Below are 18,825 nucleotides of genomic sequence, written 5' to 3' on the forward strand. Positions count from 1 at the left end.
GAGGGAGAGAGGGAGAGGGGGAGAGGGGGAGAGGGGGAGAGGGGGAGAGAGGGAGAGAGAGAGAGAGAGAGAGAGAGGGAGAGAGAGAAACAGATTATATTCAATTCCATCCAATAAGTATTTTCTAAAGACTACATGACTAAGAAGGCATCCTGTACCCTAAAGAAGTTGATAATCTATTTGCGGAAACAGGAAGGTAAACAGTAATATTCAGAGAGCAAATGAAACAAGATATAAAGGAGGGGCTTTGGTAAGGCTTTACAGTGGATGTTACAAATAAAGTAGAACAGAATGAGATGGTTATTTGTCTTAGAAGTTAAGACACTGTTTGGAATGCCCACATCTTGTATCAGACTGCCTGGGATTGAGTCCTAGTTCAGCTCTCGATTCTATCTTCCTGCTAATGTGCACCCTAAGAGGCAGCAGGTGGTGACTCAAGTAGTTGGGTCCCTGCCACCGATGCAGGAGATCTGGATTGAATTTCCAGCTCCTGGCTTTAATGCAGCCCTGCCGGGGCTGCAGGCATTTGCAGAGTGAACCAACAGATAAGAGCCTTCTCTCTGTCTCTCAAATGAATAAAAAAACTTTAAAAGAATGAGGATCAGACAGCAGGAACAATGGTATAAATGGGTGAAAACATTTGTTATGCTCCAAAAAGCAGAAGATCCACAGAGAAATGTCTCTGGAAAAGTAGCTGAGGGCTACTTCCAGCCAGCAAGTTTGGTCTCTTTTTTTGGTAGGCAATAGAACAGGCGAAAAGTGTCTGTGAAAGAGCAGTGGGAAACAATCTGTGTTTCAGGAAAATGAACTATGCTAGTGGTGAAGAGACCGAAGAAGCAAATCACAGGAGGGAAGCAGGGCAGCTCCAATGCTTCCAAAACCAGACCAGGAATACTTAAGGAGAATATAATAAAGGTGCCATTTTGAATCAGCAGGGAAAGGACAAATTCTTTAATAAACAATGTTAGAGAAACTGACCATCCATTGGGAAAAAATTGGATCCTCACCACATAGTATAATATAAAAACCAATTCTAAATGGATTAAATATTTGTGTTAAAAATTAATCATAAAACCGGCCGGCGCCGCGGCTCACTAGGCTAATCCTCCGCCTAGCGGCACCAGCACACCGGGTTCTAGTCCCGGTTGGGGAGTTGGATTCTGTCCCGGTTGCCCCTCTTTCAGGCCAGCTCTCTGCTGTGCCCAGGGAGTGCAGTGGAGGATGGCCCAGGTACTTGGGCCCTGCACCTGCATGGGAGACCAGGATAAGTACCTGGCTCCTGCCATCGGATCAGCGCGGTGCGCCGGCCGCAGTGCGCTGGCCGTGATGGCCATTGGAGGATGAACCAACGGCAAAGGAAGACCTTTCTCTGTCTCTCTCTCTCTCACTTTCCACTCTGCCTGTCAAAAAAATTTAAAAAAAAAATTAATCATAAAACCATTTAAGGGAAATACAGCAAAGAATTTTTAGAAGCATAAGCATGATATGAAATCTAGAAGCCATATGGGATAAACTTCACAGATTCATGAACATCTGACAGTTCCATTATAAAAAAAAGCCAGCATAAACAGTTGATAACATAAAACAAGCACCAGGAAAATGCACAGCAGGTTAATACTCTCAGAAGATTAAGACCTCTTATAAATCAGTAAGAAAAAGTGCTCTATCCCACCAGAAACACTGGCAGAGTATGGAAATAAGGAAATTGAGGGAGAAATACAAATGGCCACTGGACACAGAAAAAAGAAGCTTATGCCACTAATAATCAAAGAAAGACAGATGAGAGCTACTTTCTGCTGTAAGATTGACAACTGATAACAACTGTAGTGTAGTATTGACTGTGGTGGAGGCAAACAACCTCTTTCACGTACTGCTGGTCAGAGTATAAATGAGTAAAAGAGGCAGTTATGAGGTACCAAAATATCAATGTGATAAATGAAAACCTTAAGCTATCTTGAAGTTATCAACAAAGGCTTGGTTAAGTAAGTCAGCAATCATTTGGGTACACATAACCTTAGCAGCATAAGAACACTTTCAAGGAATATGTGAGTACAGGTAGTTTTAGGGAATTAATTTTCAGGTCTGCAAATTCACAATGTTCACTTTCCGAAACTGTCCTGCCTGCACAATTGGTTAAGGCTGGTTCCCCATCTCCTACCTTACACAAGAAAGACACTCCTTTTCATCCTAAATCTTACTATTTTGTATCAAAGGAGCTATTTGTCAAGAAAGTGATCCAACCCTAACAAATAATACATAGCACACTTCCGCAAGTCAGATAGTTTGTATTTCTTTGCCAGTGTTTAATAAAACTGAGGGTGGGAAAAAATGAGCTGCCTGTATCAAAATACTTCTTGATGACAGACCATTAAGTCATTTTTTGAGTCTATAATTCAGAGGGTACAGTATTGAATGGCATTGCTATAACAGAAGTCTTTTGATTACCATCTATGTAATCATATAAAGTTTCTTTGCATTTACATATTCAAAAAGAAAAAATAGAATAGAAACTTGAACACTGTATTATACTACTAGCAACGAATCATATTTACACATGAAAACATGAAAAGAAGGAAGGCGGGGCTGGTGCTGAGGAGCAGCAGGTGAAGATGCTACTTGTGACACTTGGCTCTCATATTAGAATGCCAGTTGTTACCTTGGTTACTCTGCTTCTGATCCAGCTCCCTGTTATGTGCCTGGGAAGGCAGTGGAAGATGGCTTAAGTACTTGGGCTCCTGTCACTCATGTGGATGACCAGGATGGAGTTCCTGGCTCCTGGCTTCAGCCTGGCCCAACCTTGGCTGTTGTGGCCATATGGGGAGTGTATGTGAGAAAAAATATACGAAGAGCACTGACATAAGTAAGAGAGCCATAGAACTGAATAACATGCAGCCATTAAAATGAATTCAATGAAGTACTGAATGAGTGACACATGTAAGACTTGGAATGGTTGAAGTTGAAAGGATAACTGGAAGGATTCATATGACAAGTTTCTAGCTTCGTTTGGCTAGCTGTGAGAGCTGAGGACCATGAAGGGAAACAAATGATCTGGGGAAGAGAGCATATGTGATATGATTTTTAATAGCCTTACTGAGCTATAATCCATATAGCATATACTTAACTCACTTAAAGTATACAATTCAGTCACTTCTTAGTGTATTCACAGAGTTGTGTTAACATCAATCACATTAGAACATTTTTTTCACCCTCAAAAGAAAACCCATCTCATTAGCAATAACCCCACAAGCTCCCTCCTGATTTTCCTCCAACCCCTTATTCCTGGTGATCACTAATCTACTTTTCATTTCTATTGTTTTGCTTATTCCGTGCATTTTGTGTAAATGGAATCATATGATGGTGGTCTTTTGTGTCTGGCTCTGTCACTTAGTATATCGTCTTAAGGGTCATCCATGCTGCAGCACGTTCCAGTACAAGTTTGATTTTAAACATGCTGAACTTGAGGTGCATTAAGGGTATCCATATGAGGGTGTTTAGGAGACAGCTGAAAATCTGCAGGTATAGAGGGTAGTTAGCACTAAAGATATCAACAGAGCTGATGGCTGAAATCCTGGAAAGAAGTGAGGACAATAACACAAGTGGGAGGAATAAGAGAATAATGAATATCAAATTAGGAAATGCTTACTTTTAAAGAATGCATGGGGGCCGGCACTGTGGTATAGCAGGTAAAGCTGCCACCTGCAGTGCCAGCATCCCATATGGGTGCCAATTCAAGTCCTGGTTGCTCCATTTCCGATCTAGCTCTCTGCTATGGCCTGGCAAAGCAGTAGAGGATGGGCCCCTGCACTCATGTGGGAGATCCGGAAGAAGCTCCTGGCTCCTGGCTTTGGATCAGTGCAGCTCCAGCTATTGTGGCCATTTAGGGAGTGAACCACCAGATGGAAGACCTCTCTCTCTCTCTCTACCTCTGCCTCTCTCTCTATCTCTGCCTTTCAAATAAATAAATAAATATATTTTTTTAAAGATCCTATAAGAACGCATGAAGAAAGAGAAATCACCAAATAAGAGTGGGAAGTCAGAGACTGGAGGTAAAACTGAAGGTTTCGGATCACAAATGCTCGATGGCCATAAGGCCCTCAGGCAACACATCTTTTGGACAGAAGGTGGATTATAGATTTGTGTTGACTCATCTGATTTTTGTTCCTGTTCTACCTTTGTGCTTCATAACTGTCAAGGTTTCTTTCAACTGCCAAAGCACCAAGTCCCAGCCTGACTTCCTTCTTGCATTTTCTTTCTGTCCTGGGCTTTCTTCCCTTCCTATCCCTAGGAAGAGCTCTTGTATATACCTAGCTTACAGGCACCTGAGAACTGCTAGGGAATCTATGGTGCTAAGGAAGTCTGCCTTCCTGACCAAATATGCAATTGTGACAGTTTTTCAGATGGCTTCACAAATTCTTACTGGGTGTTTTGTCCCACTGTGGCATATAATCAGACTCAAGATTTTCTGAAAACTTTCTGGGATGAGCAGAAGATATTTAACAGGGGCTACTTCAGAATGCTAGTGAATAAAAGATGAGCCTTATCCCAAGGGGTAAAAGACTTCCCACTCTCTCATCATCCAACTCACGGAATCTAAGAGAAAGGAAACCCAATAAAAGGGATGTGGGGTGCCAAAACTGGATTACTTCAAGCATGTGATGAATGAGGAAGAATTTCAGTTCTACAGTCTGATACTACTGCTTAAGACTCTCACTCTTTTGTAGGCAACTGGGGAGCCAATGCAGTTCCAGATGGTGGCACAGATGAAGACCCCGAGACCTCCAAGCCATGAATGATCAGCTCAGGGATTTCAATGTGACAGGGGAGTAAGCAGTCCAGACATGAGCAATCTAATCTTCCCGGTGGACTTTAAGGCATATGGGAATCAGTAGGTTCATATAAAATTTCAGCTTCAAGAAGGGTGCAGGGCACCAAAATTCATTAACTAATCATGATCCTTAATTAATCTAGGTGGTAGGCTAATAATTGCCAAAAGAATGAATGCCCTAGCAGGGTTTAAGCCAAAGCAGTGCGAAGATGTTACCCAGACTGAGGTATCTCTCCAAGGCAGGATCTTCAAAGTTACCCCTCATGCTGAAGCTTGGAATGAAAAGTGATATAAATGGTGCTTCATATGCAGTAACCCTATTTAAGCAAAAATATCCCTCATTAAGGGAAAGCAGAAGCAATGTTGGAAGAAACCAAAGATTTTAAGGCCTTCACTCTTTAGAGTACGAAGGCTGAGATAAAATGGACAAATATGTCCAAGCCATTGACTTATACATACGGAATGGAGTTTCCAATTAACACAATACTACAGGGACAGCTTAAAAGCCAAGTTAGCCTTAAGTACTGCAGTTCAGACCTTGGCAGAAACAAAGAAGCTACAATGCCTCATTCCTTTCCCTAAGGTTAGGAGAGTGGAGCCCGGCTGTTAAGAAGGTGCTAACACTAGGGTATATGATTTATGCCATACTCATAGGGTTGGGCTTTGTTCAAACACAAATCTATACTTGTTTGTTTGTTTGTTTGTTTTTGTGTGTGTGTGTGTGTGTGTTTGACAGGCAGAGTGGACAGTGAGAGAGACAGAGAGAAAGGTCTTCCTTTTGCCGTGGTTCACCCTCCAATGGCCGCCACGGCCAGTACACTGCGGCTGGCGTACCGCGCTGATCTGATGGCAGGAGCCAGGTGCTTATCCTGGTCTCCCATGGGGTGCAGGGCCCAAGCACTTGGGCCATCCTCCACTGCACACCCGGGCTACAGCAGAGAGCTGGCCTGGAAGAGGGGCAACCGGGACAGAATCTGGCGCCCTGACCGGGACTAGAACCCGGTGTGCCGGTGCCGCAAGGCGGAGGATTAGCCTAGTGAGCCGCAGCGCTGGCCTCAAACACAAATCTATACTTGTAAAAAGCTTGCCTATGGTTCATTTGCAGGCACAAACAGTAGCCAGGCTAGAAAAGCTCAGGTTAAAGGAGCTATAGTGCAGATACAGGAAGTAGCATCCAGAAGGGTAGCCTAAGAAAGTACCAGGCAGTGGGAGAGTAGCAGACACTGCCTTTTTTTTAACCCAGTGCATAGAGATCACTTCTAATGCATTCAGATGGCAGTGACAGGCAACAGGAAGGTGGTGCTGTGACCTGCTCTGTATTCTAACCATAATGGCTGCATTTTAGATGATAGACACAGCCTCAGCCTAAAGCCTGGAGACCCACAGCAGGTTAATTTAGGACACACTTCCTATGTCCTTTGATGAAGATCTGATGTCTGATATCTGTGTGCTACGAAATAGGGCTGCTGGGCTATGTAAGAATGGGGTGGCCAGGCAGAAATTGTGCAAAATGGGGCAAAGACAAGAATAATGAAATGGAGCAAGTTCACTGAGCATAGAGAAGCTGCAGGCTGATGCAGACACTCAGGTAAGTACTCAGAGGCCTCAAAGCATCTAAAAGATAGAAGGAAAATGGACAGAAATGAAGCTGAAATGCACAATTTAACACAGAGCTAACAGAAGAGAAACAGATACCATTACCAGAACCTCAAATCCTCGCTTACTCAGAGAAGGACTGCCTCAGCTTTTCTCCTGAAGTGGAAATCAACGCCTCACTTCCCTGAGAACAGCTGGGCTGTCCTCCTATGACTGCAAACAAGTGGTGAGATCTACTGCCAAGAAACTGGCCAAACCTTGACATTCCTGGACAGCAGGGAGGTGTACATGAGGGGAAAATGACTCCAACTCACTCATGTTTTCAAAAGAGAGATGGCTTTTCTAAAACCATGAGTGCCATGCACAGTGAAATTAGAATTTCTTCTAAGGTACTCAGTTAAAACTAGTGGCTGAGAGAGGTTACATAGATTTTATATTTAACTCCCTAAAATCTAAAAAACAATCAGTTGTCAATATCATTGTACTAATTCATCTTTTGAAAAATGTTAAGTTTACTAAAACAACTAAGTGAGTTCAGTGCAAAGGCTTCACAAGCATGAGCATTTAAAGAAATATTTATATATACATTTATATATACAATCATAGTTGGGCTATTTGATAGCAACACTATATATATATATATACACACATACATATGTGTATATATATATACATATATATGTCTGAAGAAAATAGCCTAAAATTATGAAAAAAGAGTTCAGAAATCGCAAACATGTATCATCTGATATAATGCCACTTTTCTCATCTAACAAAGAATTATTGTGTAGAATTTCATTTTACGTCATTTTTTTTTTTGACAGGCAGAGTAGACAGTGAGAGAGAGAGAGACAGAGAGAAAGGTCTTCCTTCGCCGTTGGTTCACCCTCCAATTGACGCCACAGCCGGAGCGCTGTGGCCAGCGCACCGCGCTGATCCAATGACAGGAGCCAGGTGCTTCTCCTGGTCTCCCATGGGGTGCAGGGCCCAAGCACTTGGGCCATCCTCCACTACACTCCCTGGCCACAGCACAGAGCTGGCCTGGAAGAGGGGCAACTGGGACAGAATCCGACTCCCCGACCGGGACTAGAACCCGGTGTGCCGGTGCCGCAAGGCGGAGGATTAGCCTAGTGAGCTGCGGCACTGGCAATTTTACGTCATTTTTAAAAATATTTATTTATCTGAAAGGCAGTTACAGAGAGGCAGAGGCAGAGAGAGAGGGAGAGACATCTTCCATCCGCTGGTTCACTCCCCAGATGGCCACAACAGCCAGAGCTGGGCCAATCTGAAACCAGGAGCCAAGAGCTTTTTCTAGGTCTCCCACTGGGCACAGGAGCCCATGGACTTGGACCATCTTCCATTGCTTTCCCAGGCCATAGCAGAGAGCTGGATTGGAAGAGAAGCATCTGCGACTTAAACTGGTGCCCATATGGGATGTTGGCACTGTAGGCAGCAGCTTTACCCACTATACCACAGTGCCAGCCCCTTAAGTTATTCTTATGTTGCATTTTCAAACACTAATATGATTCATTTAAATAAATCAACTCATAACTAAGAGTATGCAATGCAAACTATCACGCAAAGAGATTTTTGTTAACATGAAGAGTTAGCATAATGGAATAAACCTCAGTGTCCATCAGGAAATGAATGGCTGGGGTCGTCATTGCGGCATAGTAGGTAAAGCTGCTGCCTGCAATGCTGGCATCCCATATGGGCACCAGTTCGAGTCCTGGTTGCTCCACTTGCAATCCAGCTCCCTGCTAATGTACCTGGGAAAATAGCAGAAGATGGCCCAAGAACTTGGGCCCCTGCCACATACGTGGGAGACCTGTAAGAAGCTTCAGGCTCCTGGCTTTGGCATGGCCCAGCCTGGGCCATTGTGGCCACTTGGGGAGTGAACCAGCAGATGGAAGATTTTTTTTTCCCTCTCTCTCCTTCTCTCTGTAAACTCTGACTTTCAAATACATTAACAAATCTTTTTTAAAAAATAAATGGATGGCTAAAGAAAATATACAATGGAATACTGTTCAAGACTTAGAAAGGAAAGAAATCCTGTCATTTATAATAACATGGATGAACTTGGAGAACATTATGTCAAGTGAAATAAGCTAGGCTTATTCTAGCCTTCTAAAAAGACAAATATCACATGATATCACCTGTATGTGGAATCCTAAAAAGTAAAGCTGACAGAAGCACAGTGTAAAATGGTGGTTACCACAGGCTTGTAAGGATTAGGGAGATGTTGGTCAAAGGATACAAAATTCCATTTAGACAGGAAGTAGTTCAAGAAATCTATTGTACATCATGGTGACTATGATTAATAACCACATATTTGAAAATTGCTAACATATTATTTAAGAATTTATTTATTTGAAAGGCATTATGACGGGGAGGGGGAGAGACAGACGGACAGAGAGAGAGAGAGAGAGAGAGAGAGAACATGAGATCTTTCATACAATGGTTTACTTCCAAGATTTATGTGGCAGCCAGGGCTGGGCCAGGCTGCAGCCAAGAACCAGGAAGTCTGTCCAGGTCTCCCATGTGAGAGAGCCTTCATCTGCTGCTTCCAAGGCACATTAGCAGGGAGCTGGATTGGAAAAGGAGTAATTGAGACTTGAATACTCCGACATGGGATGTGGATGTCACAAATGGCAGCTGAACATGCTGTGAAATAATGCACACAACTGCTAAGAGAGTTTAAGTATTCTTACCACACACACACAAAATGAGAAGCATGTGAGGTAATGCATGCTAAATAGCTTGATTTAGCCATCCTCTAATGTATACATATGTCAAAACATCATGTTGAAACCACAAATATATATAATTTTTACTTGTCAATTAAAAAGATCAGTTTTAAAAAAGATTTAATGTATAGTGGTGAAAACTACTACAGTTTTGTGAATGGAATTAAATCCACTGAACTATACATTTTTAAATGGTTAAAATGGCAAATTTTATGTTACACATACTTCATCACAATAAAAATATATTAATGGGGGGCAGTGCTGTGGTATAGTAGGCTAGGCCTCCGCCTGTGGTGCTGGCATCTCATATGGGCACCAGTTCAAGTCCTGGCTGCTCTACTTCCAATTCAGCTCTCTGCTTATGGCTTGGGAAAGCAGTGCTTGAGCCCCTGTACCCATGTGGAAGATTCAGAAGAAGCTCCTGGCTCCTGGCTCCTGGCTCGTGGCTTTTGATCAGCATAGCTCTGGCTGTTGTGGCCATCTGAGTGAACCAGCATATGGAAGACCTTTTTCTCTCTCTCTCCCTCTCCCTATCTGTAATTCTGCCTCTCATATAAATAAATAAATCTTTTAAAAATCAAAATTAAATGAAAAACAATTTACCTAACAAACACAGATAATTTAGGAGTTCAAAAGTCATTGAACACTTTTAAATGATCATAATCCAACTAACCTTTTTTTTGCCAGGAATCTTTCTCTGAATTTATTAGTGATAAATCCCCTTGGACCAGTAAAGCGTAAACGCTGATATTTAGCCTGAATGCACAAGCTCTTCTGTACCAGGCCTGATGTATTCTGGGGCTGCAATCTGCCACGCCAAAAGCTGCGCTGTAAAGGAAAAAAGAATTAAGGAATACTCCAGTTTCCAAGTCTCCTTTATTAGTATAGTACATGGAGAAATGTTTGGTTCTCAGAGCTACCCTTGATTACAAATATTAAAAGGGAACAGATTAATGATGGTAATAATGTATGTTCCCCTTAGACTAGTTTTCTAGTTTACTATATAGGCTAATACATGTATATTTAAAAAAATTTATTTTACATAAAGCCAATTTTAAAAAACTGTCAAGTTAAAAGAATTTGAAATTGGGGCTGGTGCTGTTGCATAGATCTCTCTCTGACTCTCCCTCTCTGTAACTCTGGCTTTTTTTTTTTTAAGATTTATTTATTTGCTCGAAAGAGTTACACAGAGAGAGAAGGAGAGGCAGAGAGAGAGAGGGAGAGAGATGGAGAGAGAGGGAGAGAGAGAGAGAGAGAGAGGGAGAGAGAGAGAGAGAGAGGTCTTCCATCCGCTGGTTTACTCCCCAAATGGCCATAAAGGCCAGGGCTTGGCCAGGCTGAAGCCAGGAGCCAGGAATTTCCTCTGGGTCTCCCACATGGGTGCAGGGGCCCAAGGACTTGGGCCATCTTCCACTGCTCTCCCAGGCCATAGCAGAGAGCCGGATCGGAAGTGGAGCAGCTGGGTCTCAAACCAGCGCCCATATGGGATGCCAGCAGTGCAGGCGGCAGCTTTACCCGCTATGCCACAGAGCCGGCCCCATGCTTTTCAAATAAATAAATGAATCATTTAAAAAAATAAAAAATAGAATAATCTAAAACAGAAAGGAGACGTGGTCCAAAGATCATAGATGGAGTCCATCTCTGGCTTACTAAGTCTTACAACCTGGGCTATATGCTAACTCACTGGAAAAGGCTGCATCAAGCTCCTGACCACAACATGGATTTCTCCCTAAAATCATTCCACTAAAGTCTCCTGCAGAAAACAAGCAGGAAGGCATACAACGACTCTAGACAAAAGCAAACTTTCAACAAGGAAAAGTTCAGCATAAACTGAATATTGGGATATCTAATTCCAACAAGTCATGAAACAATATGGTAAACAAGGAAAGACTTTTGTGACCCAACACACACTCTCAGGCATAGTTAACTGTAAAACTGTTCATTTAACAAAATCCATGCCTAATCCCACATCCAAGGTAAAGACGAAACAGACCCAGCCTTCTTCCTTCAGGGGATGACAATTTAGAAGAGATGCCAGTCCGAGCACAAAACTGATATTTAACAGGGATAACTCCATCTGTTAATTTGTTTTCATCTTCCTAATTTCTCAAGCAAATGTTCTGACTAAAAAGAAAAATATAGGGGCTGGCTGTGTGACACAGCAGGTTAGGCCGCCGCCACCTGTGACACTGGCATCCTATATGGGCTTCGGTTCCAGTCCTGGCTGCCCAAACCAGCTCCCTGCTAATGCGTCTGGGAAGGCAGTGGAAGATGGCTTAAGTGTTTGGATCTCTGCCACCTGTGGGAGACCTGGATGAAGTTCCTGGCTCCTGGCTTTGGCCTGGCCCAGCCCCGGCCATTGTGGCAATTTGGGAGTGAAACAGCAGATGGAAGATCCCCCACCTTCACCTTTGTAACTGTGCCTTTCAAATAAACAAACAAATCTCCATAAAATAAAAAGAAAAATGAAACCTGGTTATACATAAAAATTTGATCACAGAGTTGCAAGAAGGGAACAAGTATTTAGCCTAGCAGTTAAGATGCCCTCATCCCACACTGGAGTACCTGGGTTCAATTCCCCTCTCTGGCTCCTGACTCCAGCTTTCTGCCAATGCAGACGCTGGGAGGCAGTGGTGATGCCTCCAGTAATTGGTTTCTGTCACCCACATGGGAGACCTGGATTGAGGTCCTGGCTACCAATTTCTACCCAAGCCCAGCCCCAGTCATTGAAGACATCTGAGGAGTCAATCAGTGAATAGGAGCTAGTCTGTGTGCCCTTGCACACACAGGCATTTTCTCCCTCCCTCCCTCCCTCCCTCCCTCCCTCCCTCTCCAAAAAGAAAAAAATTAATAAAAACAAAATTAGAAACAAAGCAAAGTTGCAAAGAGAAAACTAGTCCTTTAAATCAAATTCTTTCTTGGTTCTGAATAAAAGTCCCTGATTTACATTACGACCACTACATGACCAATCAAATGGGGTGAACTTAACAGTGGCCCCATTGAAAACATTTCAGGGGAACAGTTACTATTTGCAAAGTATTTAGATTTAAAATGAAGCTAAAATTATACAAATAAAGCCACATTTACTTTCTAGAAAGTAAGGATCTGAAAGATGCCAGAGAGGAAACTTCCCTCAACATGAAGAGTAGGACATCCAAAATGGCTGAAAAGGGAAAAGAGATGCTATTCTGACTGCAGGAAGATAACAGAAGAAAAGGGGAGGAACTGCATTCCCAGGGAACAGCTGGAGAGAAGTCTGCAGTAAACATTCTACAGAAAGAAGACATGGTAGGGCAGCAAGGACAGTACAATCACACAGCAGCAAGCAGGGCACCACAAGCAACTCCCACAGCCAGTGGCTGAAAAGGATGACATCTTCTTGGTTCAAAGTCCCTGGCCACCAGCGGGGAGGACATGCCACCTTAATAAGGTGAGTAGAGGCTGTTGTGGCCCAAGCACAACTGGAGGATTTTAATGGAAGGATACACCCACAGTTCCCACTTTGAGTCTGGCCTGCAGGGTTGGCAGGGGGCAGGGCACCCACTCTGGCCCATGAGGCATTCCCCTCCCCTCACTCTATGAAGGTGTCAGGACTCTAGAGCACTGACCAATCTCTACTGCTTAGGCAGCTGGCTCCGGGGATGCCATGGATCTCTGTGAGGACGGGGGAGGCTTGTGCGGCTGAGATCGGATCCCCTGCTCCCTATGACTATGGGGATTCTGTGAGTGTGTGATACGGTGTGTGACAGGCTCTTTGGGCAATCACTGCGTCTGGCTCCACAGGCTTGGGGTTCCATGATCACAATGAGGGGCACACAGATCTTTTGTGCAGTTCATGGAGATGGAGATGGAGAGGAGGAGGAAGAGAAGATAGAGAAATTAGAAAAACCAATAATAGTATTCCGGATTTTTGGGATACTATCAAATGACAAAACACACATGTCAAAACAAAACAAAACACACATGTCTCAGGAGTTCCTGAAGGTGTGGAAAGACAGAATGGATTAGATGACATATTCAGTGAAATAAGCAGAAAATGTCCCTAACTTGGAGAAAGATAGGAACATCTAAGTACAGAAAGCACACAGAACTCCTAATAGACGTGACCAGAAAAGATCTTCACAATTACACATTATAATCAAACTTTTGGAAAAAAAAAAACATAAAGAAAAGATTCTCAAAGGCTTTCCAATTAGACTCTCACAGCTGATTTCTCATTAGAAACCCTACAGGCTAGGAGAGAATGGAAAGATACAGTGCATATCCTAAAAAAAAAGAAAACTGTCAACCCAAAATACTATCCCCAGCAAAGCTCCCATTTATAAATGAAGGTGAAATAAAAACCTTCCAAAGAAACAGAAATTGAAAGAATTTGTCTCCACTTGTCCATCCTTATGAATGATTCTTAAAGATATGTTATATAGAGAAACAGAGATAGTCATCAACATGAAAGAATGTGAAGGTAGAAAATCTACTAGTAAAAGTACAAAGGAAATCGAAAACAAACAATAGGAATATTTATGGAAAAATGGCAGGACCAAGTAGTTACTTATCAATAATAACCTTGAATCTAAATGGTCTAAATTCTCCAGTTAATATATGCAGACTGACTGAATGGATTAAAAAACGAGATTATTTATTTGCTGCCAACAAGAAACACATCTCACAAACTTACACACAGAATGAAAGCGAAAGATGAAAAAAGATATTCTAAGATAAAGAAAAGTAAAATCAAGCAAAAATAGCCTTTTTTTTGTCTTTGGATTTCTAACTCCTTTTTTTTAACTTTTATTTAATGAATATAAATTTCCAAAGTACGACTTATGGATTACAATGGCTTCCCCCACATACCGTCCCTCCTACCCACTACCCTCCCCTTTCCCACTCCCTCTCCCCTTCCATTCACATCAAGATTCATTTTCGATTATCTTAATATACAGAAGATCAGCTTAGTATACATTAAGTAAAGATTTCAACCGTTTGCTCCCACACAGAAACATAAAGTGAAAAATGATAGATGATTTTTTAAATGATGATGAAATCAGATCAGACCTATTGTCATGTTTAATCCCAGTGAGAGTCAAGTTGGGAATTGATAATTTCTTTTTTCTTTTCTTTTTTTTTTAACAGAAGATCAGTTTAGTATGCATTAAGTAAAGATTTCAACAGTTTGCACCCCCATAGAAACACAAAGTGAAATATATTGTTTGAGTGTGGGGAGCAACTCGGACTATACTGTTACTGGAATTAAGACTTATTCTATGCATCTGCTCTCCCACAATATGGCGCTGGGAGAGGAGAAAACAGCTTCTACGCAGCTGCCTCCAGTTCAACCAATAAACTGTAGGACCTACTCCTGATTGGAGGAGAGCAGCGTACTCGGCGTGTGGGCAGCCGAGTTAGGATTGGCGGAGGAGGACTACAAAGGAGGAGAGAGACGGCATGCACCAGGAACATCTAAGGGGAACACCTATTTGAAGGAACACCTGTGCAGGGTCCTGTGTTGCTCCTCCACGAAGAGGGGGAGCGACATAATGGTGCCGTGACTCGGATAGGAAACGTGACTCGGATAGGAAACCTAGGACGGATAGGAAACTTAGGAGGGAAGAAACGGGAAGAAGCAGGAAAATACCGGAGAGAGAGACTAGCAAAGAGCCTAGGTGCTGGAAGAAGCTATTGAAAGCCTAGGCATAGACTCGGATATGGACTGTGGGAAAGAAGTTAGGATTGAAAGCGAAAGTGAAAGCTTTCATAGACTCGGATGTGGACTATGGCGGGGAAGCTAGGAGATTGAAAGCGAAAGTGAAACCTGGAGGAGGCTTGGACTCGGATACGGACTGTGGGAAAGAAGTTAGGATTTAAAGTGAAAGCAAGAAGAAACTTAGACTCAGATACGGACTGCAGGTTGAAAGTGAAAGTGAAACCTATAAGAAACTTAGACTTGGACGCGGACTGTGGGGAGAGGCCAGGAGAAATGAGGGAGGAATATTGTTGGAGGAAAGCTTGGGGAAACATACCGGGTAGAGAAAAATGTTAGGGAAATTGAAGCCGTGGGGGGCAGGCCAAGGCGGACACGAAAGCCACTTTGGGGTTCTCAAGTTAGCCCGGGAATAGGGGGCGAAAAGTTGAAACCAGAAGCTGAAACGTGAGCCAGATTGGGGTCCGTCTGATTAGCCCGGGGAGCATAGGACGGGAAGCCAAACCGTGGGGCGGAGACGTATGCTGGGTTGAATTCGCCAGGCTAGCCCGGGGAACTTAGATTGAATGCTAGTGGCGGACACGTAAGCTACGCTGTGTTACTCGCGGAAGCCGCCGCGTGCAGAGAGAGCACGGGGCGTGAATAGATAGGGAACGGGGCTGGCGCGAGGCCGTGGTGCAGACGCGAAGGGCGTGGAGACCGCGGAGCGCGCGAAGCCAAGCCGCGCAAAGCCGGGAAACTGCGCAGATGAGAGAGGCGCGGGCTGAAGCGGCTCAGCCGGGAAGCCGCCGAGAAGTAGCCTCGGGGCGGGCGCCGGGAAGCTGCGGGGATAAGAGAAACAGAAGTTTTAGAAGCAAAGTGAGAGAAATAGGAATGCTGGAAGATAGAAGTAAAATGGGAGAAATAGGAATGCCCGGAGATAGAGAAATAGAGAAATAGAAAGGCCTCCCTACAACACTGCAATGTGAGAGCTTGGATTCGGTCTGCCTGATTAAGTGAGGCGATGAGCACGATGAGCACCTGCAGCGGCTAGCAGCTTATGCGCCGCAGGTCACCGAAGACAGGCACGAATTAACATCAGTAAGGCCTCCCCACAAAAAGGCAATGAGAAGGCTTGGATTCGGTTTGCCTGATAGGGCTTGTAAGCCCCTGCAGGCTCGACCAGAGCATGCGCTGCAGGGCACCGAACACAGGCACGCATCAGCGCCTAAAAACCTCCTCACAACATGGCGAAGAGAGGACCTGGATTCGGTTTGCCTGATTGATAGGACTTGTAAGAACCTGTGGCAACTCTAGCAAGCAGAGCAGAGTGTGTGCTGCGGGACACCGAAGACAGGCGCGTATCAACGCCAAAAAATAAAAAGAAAGGGGGATCTGTGGGGAGCAACTCGGACTATACTGTTACTGGAATTAAGACTTATTCTATGCATCTGCTCTCCCACAATATGGCGCTGGGAGAGGAGAAAACAGCTTCTACACAGCTGCCTCCAGTTCAACCAATAAACTGTAGGACCTACTCCTGATTGGAGGAGAGCAGCGTACTCGGCGTGTGGGCAGCCGAGTTAGGATTGGCGGAGGAGGACTACAAAGGAGGAGAGAGACGGCATGCACCAGGAACATCTAAGGGGAACACCTATTTGAAGGAACACCTGTGCAGGGTCCTGTGTTGCTCCTCCACGAAGAGGGGGAGCGACATTTGAGTACTCGTTATAGCATTAAATCTCAATGTACAGCACACTAAGGACAGAGATCCTACATGAGGAGTAAGTGCACAGTGACTCCTGTTGTTGACTTTACAAATTGACACTCCTGTCTATGGCATCAGTAATCTCCCTATGCTCCAGTCATGAGTTTCCAAGGCTATGGAAGCCCTCTGAGTTCTCCGACTCTTATCTTGTTTAGACAAGGTCATAGTCAAAGTGGAGGTTCTGTCCTCCCTTCAGAGAAAGGTACCTCCTTCTTTGAAGACCTGTTCTTTCCACTGGGATCTCACTCACAGAGATCTTTTTGCCAGAGTGTCTTGGCTTTCCATGCCTGAAATACTCTCATGGGCTTTTCAGCCAGATCCGAATGGCTTTAGGGCTGATTCTGAGGCCAGAGTGCTGTTTAGGACATCTGCCATTCTATGGGGCTGCTGTGTATCCCACTTCCCATGTTGGATCACTCTCCCCTTTAAAAATAGCCATTTTAATATCAAACTAAATACTTTGACACAAAAACTGTTAAAAGAAACAAAGGGTATTATGTAACAATTAAGGAATAAATTCCACAGGAAGATGTGACGATAGTGAATATATATGCACCCAATGCCAGGGCACCTGGCTATTTAAAAGAAATGTTAATGGATCGAAAGGGAGACATAGACTCCCATACAATAGTAATGGGGGACTTCAATACCCCACTTTCAGCAATGGACTGATCAACCAGACAGAAAATCAGCAAGGAAACAGAGTTAACTGACACTATAGACCAAATGGACTTAAGGATATCTACAGAACTTTTCATCCTACGGATGCAGAATACACATTCTTCTCACCAGTGCATGGAACTTTCTCTAGGATAGACCACACACTAGGCCATGAAGCAAGTCTCAGCAAATTAAAAAAAAAATCGAAGTCATACCAGGTATCTTCTCTGACCACAATGGAATGAAGCTGGAAGTCAACAATTTAAGAATCTCTAGAATATATGCAAACACATGAAGACTGAACAATGTGCTCCTGAATGAACTGTGGATCACTGAAGAAATCAAAAGAGAAATCAAAACATTTCTGGAAACAAAAGAAGATGACAATACAACATATCAAAACTTATGGGATATAGCAAAAACAGTGTTAAGAGGAGAGTTAATAGCAATTGTTACCTACATCAACAAATTGGAAAGGCACCAAATAAATGAGCTATCAATGCATCTCAAGGATCTAGAAAAACAACAGCAAACCAAACCCAAAAATAGTAGGAGAAAAGAAATAATTAAAATTAGAGAAGAAATCAACAAAACCAAAACTAAAAAAAATACAAAAGATCAGTGAAACAAAGAGCTGCTTTTTTGATAAAAATTAGCAAAATTGACACACCATTGGCCCAACTAACCGAAAAAGGGGGGTGGGGAGAAAACCCAAATCAACAAAAATAGAGATGAAAAAGGAAATGTAACAATGGATACCAAAGAAATAAAATGAATCATCAGAAATTATTACAGTGGCCAGCGCTGTGGCACAGTAGGTTAATCCTCTGCCTGCAGTGCCAGCATCCTATATGGGCACTGGTTCTAGTTCAAGCTGCTCCACTTCTGATCCAGCTCTCTGCTATGGCCTGGGAAAGCAGTAGAAGATGGACCAAGTACTTGCGCCCATGCACCTTTGTGGGAGACCTGGAACAACCTCCTGGATCCTGGCTTTGGATTGGCCTAGCTCCAGCCATTGTGGCCACTTTGGGAGTGAATCAGCAGATGGAAGACCTTTCTCTCTGTCTCTCCCTCTCACTGTAACTCTACCTCTCAAATAAATAAATAAAATCTTTAAAAAAATAAATTACTACAAAGAGATGCATCTCAACAAATTGGGGAATCTCAAAAACATGGATAGATTCCTAGACATATACAACCTACCTAACCTGAGCCATGAAGAGAAAGAAAACCTAAACAGACCAATAACCAAGATGGAAATTGAATCAGTAATAAATATCTTCCCAGCAAAGAAAAATCCATGATCAGATGGCTTCACTGCTGAATTTGATCAGACATTTAAAGAAGAACTAACAACAATTCTTAAGCTATTCAAAACAATTGAAAGGAAGGGAATCCTCCCAAATTCCTTCTATGAAGCCAACATCACCTTAATCCCTAAACCTGAAAAAGTTAAAACAGAGAACTACAGACTAATTTCCCTGATGAACATAGATGCAAAAATCCTCAACAAAATACTAGCCAATTGAACCCAACAACACATCAAAAAGATCAT

General features: G+C 43.2%; 1 protein-coding gene across 18 annotated transcripts in view; it reads right to left on the bottom strand.

Moving 5' to 3' along the window:
• The window catches only part of BCLAF3 (BCLAF1 and THRAP3 family member 3), a 92,201-nt gene that overhangs the window by 4,594 nt on the left and 68,782 nt on the right, over window positions 1–18,825 (bottom strand). For 16 of the 18 annotated variants that reach the window (XM_008272428.4, XM_070067178.1, XM_008272426.4 and 13 more), the window contains one exon: window positions 9,839–9,993. The exons of the other annotated variants lie outside the window; for them this stretch is intronic. In XM_008272428.4, coding sequence (XP_008270650.1) covers window positions 9,839–9,993 — 155 coding nt within the window. The remainder of the gene's footprint in view (window positions 1–9,838; window positions 9,994–18,825) is intronic. 18 annotated transcript variants of the gene reach the window in all.

Source organism: Oryctolagus cuniculus, chromosome X (assembly GCF_964237555.1).
Source record: "Oryctolagus cuniculus chromosome X, mOryCun1.1, whole genome shotgun sequence".
Classification (NCBI taxonomy): Eukaryota; Metazoa; Chordata; class Mammalia; order Lagomorpha; family Leporidae; genus Oryctolagus; species Oryctolagus cuniculus.